Source organism: Cricetulus griseus, chromosome 7 (genome assembly GCF_003668045.3).
Source record: "Cricetulus griseus strain 17A/GY chromosome 7, alternate assembly CriGri-PICRH-1.0, whole genome shotgun sequence".
NCBI classification, from domain to species: Eukaryota; Metazoa; Chordata; class Mammalia; order Rodentia; family Cricetidae; genus Cricetulus; species Cricetulus griseus.
Window position 1 is genome coordinate 88,445,677 of NC_048600.1, and position 15,570 is coordinate 88,461,246.

The 15,570-nt window shown below is 41.0% G+C and overlaps 1 protein-coding gene across 6 annotated transcripts in view; it reads left to right on the forward strand.

The window, feature by feature from the left end:
• The window catches only part of Smg6 (SMG6 nonsense mediated mRNA decay factor), a 231,825-nt gene that overhangs the window by 67,216 nt on the left and 149,039 nt on the right, over positions 1–15,570 (forward strand). Inside the window, exon 1 of one of the 6 annotated variants that reach the window (XM_027426765.2) lies at positions 580–772. The exons of the other annotated variants lie outside the window; for them this stretch is intronic. Coding sequence (XP_027282566.1) covers positions 595–772 — 178 coding nt within the window. The 5' untranslated portion in view covers positions 580–594. Of the gene's footprint in view, positions 1–579; positions 773–15,570 lie in introns of those variants that run through there. 6 annotated transcript variants of the gene reach the window in all.

Here is a 15,570-nt window from a genome sequence, read left to right on the forward strand (position 1 = left end):
AAGAAAATATAGGTGAGAGGAAGGTGAGGATAGAGGGGGACTGTTCAGTATTTGTAGCCAAGATATTTTTGTCGGTCTTTTCTGTAGTTGTCATAAGATGGGTCCTCTAGCCAGGAATGACAAGTAAGGCCTATGGCCCTACTCCCTGTACTGCTCTTGCCCTGGCTCTCAACTCTACACAGCAAGAGGAGCCTTAGCTGAGGTGGTCACAGGCTCCAAGGGTGGTTCAGGGAAAAACAGCCCAGGCCACAGGATATAACACTCAACTGGGACACAGAGCTCTGTGGACGTGCTGCCAAGTACCCGGTGTGCAGCCGAGGCGGCCATCCAGACCCCACTGTGTGGGCTGCCATTGGGAGAGGGGTGAACAGAGCACTCAGCAGGGCTGGTTGGTGGGAAGATGCACTTTTCCATTTCCCAGCACATGAGTCATCATCTCTGGGCCCCTGTGCTGTGCTTGCACGGACAGTGGCAAGAAGGGGGTGTTGTGGCTGAGTAGCAGCATCTGTGCCGGGGGTGGAGAGAGAGGGGGGTTGGGGAGAGGATAACGATTTAAATCCTTCACTAATCAGCAGCACTTTGAATCACAGTTTTATGAGTAAGGAAGTGATAAATCAAGCTCTGTGTGTTCAGCCCCCAAGTCCTGTCAGCTGGTGCCCTTCTAACGGGTTCTCTCCCGGCCAGTCTGCAGGCTGTCACAGTCACCACCCAGCCACAGATCCCTGGCTGTCTGAAACCAGGAAGCAAGGCCTGACGCAGTCTGGCCTCCCAGGTACTCTGGGTCCTTGGTGATTTGGCAGTCATTGCAAATTACAGAACATCTGGACCATCATTTTTCTTTCCATTCCCTCTTGGATGTGTCCTTCTGGGTGGGTTGTTTGCATATGTCAGTTCCTGGGCTCTGGAGAAGAGCATTCCAGTCTGAAGCAGAGGTGATCTTGTAGCTCACAAGCCAGTTAGATCCTTTCGGTCCGTGCCAGAGTCATCTCCATAGATGTGGGTTCAGAATTATAATTTGGAAAGCAACAGAGATGTTCTTCCTTAAGAAGTATGTCCTTTGCCAATGGCTTCTAGTGCTACAATACCGTCATACTCCCTTTGTGATATTTACCTTCTTTTTACATCAGTAAGCCAGGGGTGGAAATGATTTGGCTGCTAACACTTTATTGTGTTTACTTTTTAAATATGATTTCATTGTAGACATGGAATATTTAAAAGATTTGGGTGTGGTAGCAGACACTAAAGTAGAGGGGCAAAACTATGTGGTGGAGAGAATGGTGTTCTTTCCCTTTCCCTACATTAGGATGTGGGGAGACTAACCATCATGAGCCCCATGTAAAATCCTGCCTCCATGGGATGGATTATAGACAACTTAGAATCTTTTTTTGTTTTGTTTTTGTTTTTTAAGACAGGGTTTCTCTGTGTAACAGCTCTGGTTGTCCTGGAACTACGTCTGGAGACCAGGCTGGCCTAGAACTCACAGAGATCCGCCTGCCTCTGCCTCCCGAGTGCTGGGATTAAAGGCGTGTGCCACCAAGCCCGGCGACAGTTTAGAATCTTAATACTCCGTATAAGATGGTTGGAGACAGATACATTTGAGGTCAGGACAGGGATAGTTAAGGGTTCTGGCACAGACTGGTATTTCTTAGACACAAGGTATTTGTTGAATGCATAAATAAGGAAGGCCATGACTCTAGGAAAGCTGTGTTTTTTACCTGGCTAGTGTGCAAAGTTGGTGGCTAAATAGGTGGTTCCTGGAGTGATGCCACAATGTCTATTGCATTCTGAGCCTAAAAGGAGAAAGGGCCTTCTTCTGTGTTCTCAGTATTAAGACTTTGATAGTGGCCGATAAGAGGCTAGAGGGTGAGCTGTTGCACCAAAATACTCCAAGAACTTTAACTTTTTTTAAATTGTAATTTAAGGAAATAAAACTAGTTTCTTGAAGATCAGTAACTGAAGCAACATTTGTGGTAGGGCATCATGGAAACCTCTTTGCATCCCCCATCTGTGCCCAATTTGCTCCAATCTGGACTTCCCCTCATTGCCCCCACCCTTTTCAAAATATGTTTTATAATTTTTGGAATCAAAACCATTTCAGGCACACTGTTTTATTTTACTGTATTATTGGATTATATTTCCTATAAATCACTGGATGTTACTCATTGGCCACCACTGAAATAACTTCCCTTTTCTGAGCCCTGGCCTTTTCTTTTGCCCTCTCTGCTAGTTCATAGAATGAGTCTCTGTTTCAGCCCTGCAAAAAGAGCCCTGGTAGCAGCAAGAGGGCACCCAAGAGACACTTCTTGTGTACTGTTAATGTTGTTTGCTCTGAAAAAAACATTTAAGTGTTAGAATTGAGGTAGAGCTAGATTGGCTTTCATTTCATATTTGCTTATGTTTTGATTTGGTTTCTGTTTTTTGAAACTGCAGCTGACTGTAGCACAGGCTGGTCTCAAACTTGAAATCCCCCCACCTCTCCTCCTTAGTACTAGGATGACAACTATGCAACACCATTCCTAGCATATGCTGCCTTACGTTATTAATATTCCTGAATTTGCTGGGCATAGAGGAAGTACTACATGGATGTCTTGTGGGAATTTAAAACTACAGCTGCCTACCTGGTATACTAAGAGAGTTTAACATGCAGGCATGGGCTTCTTCATGCCATTAATTATATATGAGAGTTGACTCCAGTTAAGAAATTCCTTTCACAGTCATAATTTGCCTTTTAGCAAGCATATAGCATCTCTGAGTCTTTAGGAAGAACAGTTGTTCTCAACTGAATCATTTCGAAGTCTTTTACTCAAGCAAAAGGTATGAAGTGTCTAATCCTCTGCTTGACAGAACAGTTGTACAGAGGAAATCCACCTTTCATAAGGGGTTAGACTTGAGTTTAGCTGTGTAAACTGTCCTTCTCATTCCTCTTCCCATTTCCCTGTTGATAGAAGTCCTTGGACTCTTTCTCAATGAGAATCATGGGTAGGTAGATTTCTGTTGTAGCATTACTGGTCTTCATTTCCAGGACTCCTCAAGATAGAGAAAGTTAGAGAAAAGCCAGCATGGCCAAATTTCTTTTGTGAATATAAAGGTCAGAATGGGTTAGGTGTGGTAAGGCGGGCTGGAGGCGGCTGAATCAGTAAGCTTTGCCTCTTGTCAACAGACTGCTCAGCCAGACTCCTTTCCTTTGATAATCTGATCATGCCTTTGCTAAAGTTCCCTGGAAAAGAAGACAAGAGTGAAAGAAGTAAACTTCAAGGCACTCACTTATTTTTCTAGCTCTAAATTCCAGTGCCTTTTCTTGTTTTCGGGATGAATCTACTGCTTTAGGCTAAGGAAAGACAGACAGCAGTGAAAAGTTAAATAAGAAAATGTAGTCATGCCAATAAAATTAAGCTTCCTCTAGCATCATATCTGTTAAGGAAATGGTCTTTGTTACCTGAAAATAGCATTGTGCTTTGGTGTCCATGACTGGTTTGGAGTCATGCGAAGGTGCAATATCCCATTGTTAGGCTGTGATTGTAAGTGGTGTATGTAGTTTTTGTTACCATTTTATTACTTCTCAATGTGGTTATTTTTTTCTCTTCCTGGAAAGACTTATACTGAAAGAGAAATACTGTTTAGGGGAAATTTAGCAGCAATATTTGCAGCCACCTTTTTCATTCTTTTTCCCCCATTTGTTTACTTGATTTTCAATGTTGGCACTCAAATTCAGGGCCTACCACATCTAGGTAAACAATCTATCATTGATCTGAATTCCTAGCCCCAAATCTGTATTTAAAGCTTGATTTATTATTAGACTTTTCAACGGGCCCAATTTTTTGTGGGGGGGGGGGTTTCAAGACGGTTTCTCTGTGGCTTTGGAGGCTGTCCTGGAACTAGCTCTTGTAGACCAGGCTGGTCTCGAACTCACAGAGTTCTGCCTGCCTCTGCCTCCCTGGTGCTGGGATTAAAGGCATGCACCACCACCACCCGGCAGGCCTAAAATTTTTGATAGTAATACAAACGGGCCTTTTTTAAGAGGAAAAAATTAATTATGAAGTATGAATTTGTAATTTACAAAGAATTCTATGTTATATGCTATATTTTGATTGTATTCACTCTTCTTGATTCCACTCCCTACCTTCCTACTTGTTTAACCTTGTATCTTTGTTTTTCGAGATGGGTGTGTGTGTGTGTGTGTGTGTGTGTGTGTGTGTGTGTGTGTGTGTGTGTGTGTGTGTTTTGTAGCCTTTTTGTGGCTCTCCTGGAACTAGCTCTGTAGATCACGTTGGCCTTGAACTCAGAGATCTGCCTGCCTCTGCCTCCCAAGTGTTGGGATTAAACGTGTGCGCTACTCTTACCCAGCCTTTTTTTTTTTTTTTAATAATCTGTCTAATCTAATTTATGTTGCCCAGATAGATACTCCTGGGCATGGGGCCATCCACTGAGCCTGGTGGACTTACTAGGCACCCCACCCTTAAAGAAAATTGAGTCTCTGTCTTTTGGAAGCTGTCACCTGTCCATAGCTCCTCAATAATTAGGGATTAGGGCTTGTAAACCCCTTCTTCCTCCATGCTAGAACTCTGACTGACTTAATTGTTTATAGGCATCTACAGCTACTGTGAGTTCATGATTGCAATAGCTCTGTAATGTCCAGAAGATACTGTTTTGCTCCTGATCCTCCCTGACCTCTTATTCAAACCTTCCTCTCCCCACCTCTTCTTTGAGTGTTCCTGAGCTTTGGCAGGAAGTATGATAAAGATGTCCTATTTGTTACTGAACACTCCACTGACACACATTCTCTGCACTTTGACCAGTTGTAGGTTTCTGTGTTACCCTCCAGTGCACAAAGAAACTTCTCTAATGAGGTATGAGATTTGAACTAATATATGTCTCTGGGTATAGACATGTGAATTTAGAGGGCAGTTTAATATTATGTTCATTTAGCTGAGAAACAATAGTAGGTTCACCCCTATGATTTCCCCGGCTGTGGGTTGTTGGCCATATTTACACTATCAGGCATTTGTTTCCTCCTGTGGAATGGGCCTTAAGTCCAATCAGAAAGTGATTGGTTACACCCATATCATTCCTGCCACAATCGCACCAATAGGCATATTTTGCCATACTCTTTTATTATAGTTCACAAGGTTTGTGGCTGGTTAAACTGTTGATGACACCCCCCTTGTCCCCACAGCAGACTGTGTAACACCTTCCAATACTATGAGAGCTAACCAATGGGAAGGGAGCTTTCTAGTCAGTACCAACTTCATTTCTCCATGTCCTCTGGCCAGTACGTGTAGCAACAGGGTCTCACCAGTTCAGTTTTAGTGGGCAAATGAGCAGTGGCAATAGCCTGTATTATTTTGGGGGTCTCCAGGACACCTCTGACCAACTCAAAGGCAAGTATCCCACACCTGATAGTGGGCTTCACATTTGGCAATTTATGAATTCTAAAATGTGCATAATCTGCAATATAGGGTAACTCCAGTTCAACTGTTTTATTTGAATATGGGGGGTAGGGGAGGGAGGGGGAGAGGGAGAAGAGAAGAGAATAAATGAATATGAATGTGTGTGTTTCCTAGTGTCTTTTTCAAATATTCTTAGAGCCCTATTCCTCACCCTACTCTCCCATCCTTCCCCCAACTTAACCCTCCCTTCCCATTATCCCCCTCTCCCCTTCATATCACTGTGCTCTGCTGTCCCCCCTCCCCATCAGTGATGATTCCTTTCTAGTTTCCTGACTCTACAGTACTCCCTAATTAAACACACAAGTCTATATGTGAGTGAGAACATACAACATTTGTCTTTTTGGGTCTGGGTTTCCTCATTGAGTGTATGTTTCAAAGCTCCATTAATTTATCTGGAAGCTTTGTAATTTTATTTTTTTTAAACATTTTTTTTTTACAGTTGAATTACAGTTGAGTAAAATAACATTGTATCTAGCTACTTCATTTTCATTATCAATTCATCAGCTGATGAGCATCTAAGGTATTTCCATGTCCTAACTATTATGAATAGAGCAGTTATGAATATGGATGAGAATATGTAGTAAAAAGAGTCCTTTGGATATATGCCCGGGAGTGGTATAAATGGGCTATATGGTAGATCTGTTTCTAGTTTTTTTTGAGGAACGGCCACACTGGTTTCCATAATGGCTGTACCAGTTTCTACTTCCACCAACAATGCATTCATTAGGTTTCCCATTCCCCACATCTCTGCCAACAAAAATTTGTTATCTTTTATTTTGGTTTTTTGAGAAAGAATCTCACCATGTTATCCTTATCCTGACTGGCCTGGAACTCACTATATAGATTAGGCTGGCCTTGAACTCATAGAGTTCCTGCCTCTGTTTCCTGAGTGTTGAGATTAAAGGGGTGGGCTACCATGCTCAACTAATATTATTTTCCCTTCCTTCCTTCCTTCCTTCCTTCCTTCCTTCCTTCCTTCCTTCCTTCCTTCCTTTTCTTCCTTTCCTTTTAAGATTAAGTTTTATGTGTGTAGGTGTTTTACCTGCTAATGTATGTCTGCGTACCACATGCTTGCAGTTCAAAGGAGGCCAGAAGAGGGCATTGGATCCTCTGAAACAGGAGTTAGCTGTGATATGGGTGCTAGGAATTAAATCCAGGTCCTCTGCAAAGGAGAACCATCTCTCCAGCCCCATCTTTCGTTTTCCTATTATTAGCCATTCTACTGGCGTAAGATGAAATCTTAAAGTAATGGATGGTGAACACTTGTAAACGTAGCTGTTAGCACCAGGCATGGTAAACATATACATCCAAGTAACTAGTTAACCATCACAATTAAAATACAGAACATTTCCATCATCTCATATAATTCCTGTTCACTTCCACCTCTGGCCTTCTTTTTCTGTAGTTAGCTGTGTCTTTTCTAGAGTTTCATGTATATGGAATCATTTAATGTTTGCTTTTTTTGTGTCAGTCTCAGTGGGGTGTTTTTGAGATTTATACATCTGTGTGTTGGTATTTTATTCCTTTATATTACTGGGTAGTACTGGATAGAGATACTGCATATAAACATTTTATTCACTGTCATCACGTGTATGATGCCTGAGTGTGGAGGTGCATGTGCCGTAACTTTCTGGATTGGCTTCTCTTTTTACCCTGGGTTCTGGATTGTCAGACTTGTGTGGCAACTATTTTTACCTGCTAAACCATCTTTCAGACCTTTTTTTTTAAGGTTCTCATATATGTTAACATTTGGATTGTTTCTAGTTTTAAGCCATTATGAACATTTATATATGACTTTTGGTGGACATATTTTTATTTCTCTTGTATAGATTTCTAGAAGTAAATTTGCTAGATAACACAAAGGTGTATCTTTAATTCTTTAAGAAACTGCAGGGGCTGGAGAGATGTCTCAGAGGTTAAGATGTCTCAGAGGCTGTTCTTCCAGAGGTCAGGTGTTCAATTCCCAGCAACCACATGGTGGCTCACAACCATCTTTAATGAGATCTGGTGCCCTCTTCTGGCCTGCGGGAATACATGTAGGACAGAACCCTGCATACATAATAAATAAATATATCTAAAAATAAAAATAAAAAAGGAAAGAAACTGCTTCTGTGGCTAGAGAGATGCCTGAGTGGTTAAGAGCACTGATTGTTCTTGCAGAGGTCCTGAGTTCAATTCCCAGCAACCACGTGGTGGCTCACAACCATCCATAATGAGAAATGGTGTCCTCTTCTGGCCTGCAGGGATACATGAAGGCAGAACACCAAATACATAATAAATAAATCTGAGAGAGAGAGAGAGAGAGAGAGAGAGAGAGAGAGAGAGAGAGAGAGAGAGAGAGATACTGCTTCTGTTTTCTTTCTTTAGTGGTTAGATAATTAACACTCTTGCTATAAGATTTGAGAGTTCAACTTTATATCTTTGCCAGTAGTATTTGATATTGTCAGTTTTGTGTGTGGGGGGGTGTTTTTTGTTTGTTTGTTTGTTTGTTTTTTTGAGATAGGGTTTCTCTGTATAACAGCCCTAGCTGTCCTGGAACTCACACTGTAGACCAGGCTGGCCTCAAACTCACAGAGATCCACCTGCATCTACCTCCCTAATGCTGGAACTAAAGGTGTGTTTGTTTTTAAGTCACATTTCCCTAATGAATGATTTTTCATGTGCTAACTGTTATTTGTGCATCTTGCTTGGCAAAGTTTGGTCTATTTCCCATTTTAAAAAAAGTTGCTATTTGTCAGAGCTCTTTGCAAAATCTGTATTCAAGTCCAATATCAGATATGTTTTGCAAATACTTTATGCCAGTGATTCCTGTTCCAATTATTTTCCTCCATTATTACCTGTATTTCTCTGTTTTTGTGGTGAGGATCCAGAACTTTGTGTATCTCAACAAACACTGTAATACTTAGCTTTTTCCCCAGACGCTCTTGCCTTCTTTTGGATAGATGTTTTGTTTTTCTTCATTTCATAACCCCTCCCCTTTTCCTTTTTTTTTTTTATCATGCTAGAAACTATACTATACCTTATCAAGAGTAAAAATCATCATTTTCCTATTCTTATTAACAAAGCAAGGACCACAGAACACTGAAATTCTGTTCATTTGTTTGCTGTTTTATATTCTCATGTCCTTTTCACTTTCAAACCCTGTAAGACAAGTTCTTTCCCTGTAGCACTAGCTAGATTCAAACTTGTTATCCTCTTTCATCAGTTTCGCAGGTTCCAGAATTATAGATAGGTACTACTACCACATTCCAATTACATACATTTTTTTTCCATTTCATACTCTTCCTGTTTTTTTTCTGACTGTATTCTTTAAAATTTATTTAGTGAAGAGCTTTGAGAAATTTATCTTTAATTTGTGCACGCTTGTGCAAGTGAGTGTTACTGTGTCTGAATTTGTGGAAGCCAGAGGTTGAAAATGGGTTTCTTTCTCTATCCTTCTCCACCTTATTTTTTGCTATAGTCTCTCAGTGAACCTGGAGCTTGCTGTTGATCTAGACCAGCTGGCCAACTAGCCCTCCACTCCTTTAGTGCTGTTGTTACAGACATCTGCTGCTGTGCCCTTTACGTGGGTGCTGCAGATACAAACTCTGGTCCTCAGCCCCACTAAGCCAGCTCTCTAGCCTAAAACATTGTTTTTTGTTTTCCTGAAAAATGCTTTGCTTTACCTTATTTCCTAAAAAGTTGTTTGTTGGTAACAGAATTCTGTGATTTTCATGTTTAAGAAAAAAAAAATTTCAGGCTAGTGAGCTGGCTCAGAGGTAAAGGTACTTGCTGCTAAACCTGACAATCTGAGTTCGATTCCCAGGACCATGAGATGGCTCAGAGGTGGAGGTACTTTCTGACAAGCCTAAAGGCATGAATTCAATCCCCAGATTTCATATGGTAGAAGGAGAGAACCAACTCCTGCAAGTGGTCCTCTGACCTCCACAAATGTGCCATACCATATACATTCTGTTCAAAATAAATAAATGTAAAACAAACAAAAAATACCAAAAAACTTTGGTTTTAGTGGTTTGTCTAGGTTTGGATTTTGTTTTCTTGCTGGGAATTTGATGGATTTCATGTTTCCTGTCAGTCTTGAAATATTCTTAACCTTCTACCCACCCAATACTGCATCTCCCATTCTTTCTCTCTCTGATTGGACATATGTTAGACTTCCATAATCTTTGATGCTTTTTTTTTTTTTTTTCCCAAGACAGCCTTTCTTTGGAGGCTGTCCTGGAACTAGCTCTTGTAGACCAGACTGGTCTCAAACTCACAGAGATCCGCCTGCCTTTGCCTCCCGTGTGCTGGGACTAAAGGCATGCGACACCAACGTCTGGCATCTTTGATGTTTCTTAAGACTCTCTTTCCTCTCTCTCTCTCTCTCTCTCTCTCTCTCTCTCTCTCTCTCTCTCTCTCTCTCTCTCTCTCTCTCTCTCTCTCTCTGTGTGTGTGTGTGTGTGTCTGTGCTGCATTCCAGATTTCCTTAACTTTTTTTCTAGTTCACCAAACTGTTCATCAAACTTTCCCTTAACTATGTTTAATCTGCTATTAAATATGCTCCATTGAGAGCTTAAGTTTTATCACATGCTTTTATTTTTATATAATACATTGCATATTTTTATCTTTAGACTTTAATATGCTTTGATTTTTCTGTACAATTTCTTGTTCTCTGAGCATACTTGTGAGTTTATCCGTTATTTCTTTGAAAATGTTTATTTTAGAGACTATAATATGAAATGGGATGCTTTAGATACAGCTTTGTGGAACCCCAGATTTATGGTGTTTTTGTTTGTTTGTTTGTTTGTTTTTTTGTTTTTAAGACAGGGTTTCCCTAGCTTGGCGTTGGTGGCCCACAGCTTTAATCCTAGCACTCAGGAGGCAGAGGCAGGTGGATCTCTGTGAGTTTGAGGCCAGCCTGGTCTACGTATTGAGTTCCAAGACAGGCTCCATAACTACAGAGAAACCCTGTGTTGAAACCCCCCCCCCAAAAAAAAAAAAAAAGACAGGGTTTTTCTGTTAGCTTTGGCTCTCCTGGAACTTGCTTTGTAGGGTGGGCTGGCCTCCTGAGTGTTTCTGGGATTAAAGGTATGTACCACTATGCCTGGCTTTCTAAGAAGACTTAAAAGTACTTTTTTCTGAATAGTTTGTTGTATTATTGAGAGTGGTTCTGGGTATTTATTTTACCATAGAAAACACTGCAATTCTTTTTTACTTTTCTTTCTCTTCTTTCTTTCTTTCTTTCTTTCTTTCTTTCTTTTTTTTAATCATAAGGTCTAACTATAGTACAGGCTGGTCTAGAACTCACTCAGCTTCCTGAGTGTGGGATGACAGGCATGGACCCCACACCTAGCTCTTTTTGTTTAATATGAGTCTTAAGCTTCTGTTTCTTCAGCTTTAACTGGAGCACCTATATCTAGAGGGGCAAGGGCATGTAGATTCCTCCATTCTTGTTTGTTTATATTCTTGTCTTATGGCAGATGAAATTATCAGGTCCATAATTTTCATTTTTACCCCATAGGTGTTTGGTGTAGAGGATACTTGCTCTGAGAGCTAACTGGGTGACAAAAAGGGTACAGGAAAGCAAGGGAGAAGCCTGCAGCTCAAGTGATGGATATCATTTATTGCCAAGAGAGTGTGAGCTAGTGATCTGGAAAAGAGGGCTCTCTTATTTCAGCCACATTACATTACATATCTGGTGAACCCTGCTGGCCCATAAAATCCTTTCCATTAGTCAGGGTACTCTGTGCTTTTGTTCTTGACTGCTGCTGTTCCTAGAGCTGTTTGGTTGCTTGCATGTCTCAATTTCCTTTTCAGAAAGCAGACAGTCATATGTTTTGGAATGTATTTACAGTAATTGGAGCTTTTTAGCTTGGTTAAGTCCTTCCTTCAGATCTAAGATTCCCATTTTAAAGCTTGTGTTCAGAAAATGCCCATGTGATCCCTTGCCCCAAGTGCCAGCAACAGATGCAGCAGTTGACACGCTGCTGGGAGTCCAACTGCTAGGCAGCTTTCTAAAACCCAGACACGTGCTATTCACACTTTGGCTTCTGAGGGAAGGAGCAGTGGTTAAAAAAGAGGAGGGGCTGCCAGGGAACTGGAGGGGAAAGATCTCATAATGCCTGCCCAAGGCTGAAGCCTGTGTCAGCTCTCCTCCTCTCTTCTCCAGCTGGCGTTGGTAGGTTCAAGTAAATCACCATAGAGTGATTATGAGCTGAACTCGCTGGAGACTTCTATGAGACACATCTGTGACATCACCTTGTTATCACTGTCTGTTCTGCATAACCTCTTTTCACCTCTCCCCTGAGAGAGGGTGATGCCCAGAATTCATGTCAGGGCAGTGAGCACAGAGAAATGTTTGGTAACCATTACTTTTGAGATGCCTGCTAAAAGTACACACTCAGGCCATTGCCACATTCTTCAAAACTCCTCGGTGAGAGAAAAAAAATGTTCCTTGCAAACATGGCCTGATTATCCATTGTGGTTAAATCTTCTTTTTAAGTGTGGTAGGAAAAATGAGTAGAAAAATTTGAAGCCTCTAAGTGACCTCTTACTGTTCCTGTTGTTCACTTATTTTAAAATATTAAAAAAATCATTTTATTTGTATGGGTATTTATCCTTCATGCATGTCTGTGTACTATATACATGCCTGGTGCCCTCAGAATCCAGAAGAGAGCTTCAAATCCCCTGAAACTGGAATTATAGATGGTTGTGAACTGCTGTGTGAATGCTAGGAATCAAACCCAGGTCATCTGGAAGAGCAACCAATGCTCTTAACAGCTGACCTATCTCTTTAGTCCCTACAAAATGTTATTGTATTTTTACTGTGTATGTTTACATGTGTGCATGCATATGCTCATGTACTATGGTACATATGGAAGATAGAAAATAACTTGTAGGAGTCCGTTCTTTCCTTCTACCATGTGGGTTTGAGAAATCAAACTTAGATTCCCCGGGCTTGGTCTCAGGCACCTCCCTCTAACCCCCAGTTAATCTTACTGCCCCCCCTTCCTTCTAAACAGAGGCGCACAATACATGTGTATATACATTACATATATACAAAAACCTCTTCTTTGTCAAGCAGGGATTCCCTTAAAAAATATCAGATTATGTCACTCCTCTGTTCAAAAATCTCTACTAGCTTTCTATTTCATTTATAGTAGCCTATTTACAAGGACTTCCTGTGAGGAATTCCCTTCACTTCTGGCAGTGCACTTTTTACCTTATTACTTCTGTTTTCTCCCATCTTATTTACCCTGCTGTAGCCATATTGGTCTTTTTGCAGGTCCTCTGATAAGTGGGAGACTCTTAGGCCTGCAGACTTTTTCATTACCTGTTTTCACTACTTGTTATGTCCAGCTGAGTGGTGCACCTCTCATTTTCTGTAATCTGTTTAATGTAACCTCTATGAAGCCTGCCCCCACCATACTATTTAAAATGATTGTTTTCTGTTTCCACACTACATCCTTGATCTTCCTGCACTGTTCACTTCTGTGCCAGATGGTTAAGAAGTTACAACTTACAATGTATACGTTTGTTATTTACTTCTCTCTAATACTATGTAAGAACATAAGCTCCCTGCAGATAGTTCTTTTGACCTGTTGTCTCTAGTGAAGTATTGAGCATCTAGAGCAGTGACTGACTTAATGTTCAGTGATGTGTGTGATGTTCAAGTCAAGTCAAATGCTTGCTTGTTAGTAAGTTGGTCTGAACAAAGTCAAGTGACATTTGTTTGCTGGATAATTATCTTTCTTTCTTTCTTTCTTTCTTTCTTTCTTTCTTTTTTTTTTTTTTTTTTTTTTTTTTGGAGACAGGGTTTCTCTGAAGGTTTGGAGACTGTCCTAGAACTCTCTTTGAAGACCAGGCTGACTTCGAACTCACAGAGATCCGCCTGCCTCAGCCTCCTCACTGCTGGGATTAAAGGCGTGCCCCACCAACGCCCAGCTATTCTAAAAAAATTTAATCTTTATTTTAATTTTGTGTGTATGGGTAGTTTGCTTACCTGCATGTCTGAGTACCACATGTATGCTTGGTGCTCGTAGAAGTCAGAAGAGGGTGTTGGATCCCCTGGGATTGGATTTACAGATGGTTATGAGCCATCATGTAAAGTGCTGGGAATCAAACCTGGATCCTCTGGAAGAGCAGCCAGAGCTCTTAACCACTGACCCATCTCTCCTCTAGCCCCTGTTTACTGAGTTATTACCAATTATCTTACTGTTATTGTCCTTTTTTTAAGGTTATTTTTCTGAAAATAATTTCCAATTTCATGTTTTTATATTATGACATTAAAGTAAAATACATGAAGTGTGCTTTGGTATTTGCCACTAATCATGGAATCAGTGTCTTTGGGACTTTGGGAAGTGAAATTTCTTTGGAAAACTATAAGTCCTTTCTTACCTAAGATTTTTTTGGTTTTTCGAGACAGGGTTTCTCTGTGCAGCTTTGGAGCCTCTCCTGGCACTGGCTCTGGAGACCAGGCTGGCCTGGAACTCACAGAGATCCGCCTGCCTCTGCCTCCCAAGTGCTGGGGTTAAAGGCGTGCGCCATCAACTCCCAGCTTCTTACCTAAGATTTTAATCTTTTCTTCTCATTTTTACCTGCTTGATACTTTTATTTCTTCTTCTGTGTTGAATTACCATAGTTCTACTGTAACCATAGAACATTTCTATACAGTTTACATAAACTAATTTTTAAAAATTATTTAGAGGACTAAAAAAGATAAAATGAAGACACCTCTAAACCAACTTCCTGTTGATAATGTTCTTTCGGTATTGTGTACACAGTTAAAAAGATACTGAACATTCCAAACCTACAGAGAAGCCAAATCCTGTCTCGAAAAACAAACAAACAAAAAAAGATACTGAATACAAGATGTTTGGTCCTGCTATTTTTCATTGCTTATGGGTATTCAGGGTGTAAATTCTTCATTTGTGATATATTGCTTGTTTATTAGAGGCAGGGTCATTCTATGTAGTCTAGTCTGGCCTTGGATGTCTTCTTCCTGTGCTAGCTGCTTAAGTGCTGAGATTGTAGGCATGTGCCTCCATGAACAGAATTGTAATTAGCATCTTTATACATAAAATTTATGTTTGCATTTCTTTTTTCTTTATTCTTCTCTCATATATTACATCCTGACCACAGTTTCCCCTCCCTCTTCTCCTCCCAATCCCTCCTCCCTGCTTCTCCTTGCCCCAGATCCACTCATTCATTCGTTTCTCTTCAGAAAAGGGCAGGCCTCCCAGGGATATCAATTAGACATGGCATAACAAGTTTCAATAAGGCTAGGCATATCCCCTCATATTTGGCTAGATGAGGCAACCCAATAGGAGGAAATGGGGTCCCAAAAGCAGGCAAAAGAATCAGAGACAGCCCCCCACTCTGCCTATTAGGAGTCGCACAAGAAGACCAAGCTACACATCCATACTATATATGTAGAGTACTAGATCAGACCCATACAGGCTCTCTGATTGTTGGTTCAGTCTTTGTGAGCCCCTGTGAGCCTTGGTTAGTTGATTCTGTGGGCCATGTTCTTGTGATGTCCTTGACACCTCTAGTTCCTAAAATCCTTTCTCCTTTTCTTCCACAGGATTCCCTGACCTCTGCCTAATGTTTGGCTGTGGGTCTCTGCATCTTCTCCCATCAGTTGCAGGAATAAGCCTTTCTAATGACAATTATGCCAGACTGTGGTCTGTTCTTCTGACTGATGTGGCCTGTACCTAAGCAAATTGGTCACATTTCTTATTATATTGAATATTTATTTATTTACTCTTGGTTTTTTTGGAGGCAGAATATGTACACAGCCTTACTGTCCTGGAACTTACTGTGTAGACCAGGCTGGCCTCACAAAAGATCCACCTGCCTCTGCCTTCCTAGTGCTGTGATTAAAGAAGGACCCCACCACATCTGTCTAGAATATTTATTTGTTCATTTATTTTGCTCAATTTTTTCAACAGAACTTTATTTTGGCATGCTTCTTTAAGATTTAACTATAAACTGGGTGTTGGTGGAGCACACCTTTAATCCCAGCACTCGGGAGGCAGAGGCAGGCGGATCTCCGTGAGTTCGATGCCAGCCTGGTCTCCATAGCAAGTGCCAGGATAGGCTCCAAAGCTACACAGAAATCCTGTCTCGAAAAGCCCCC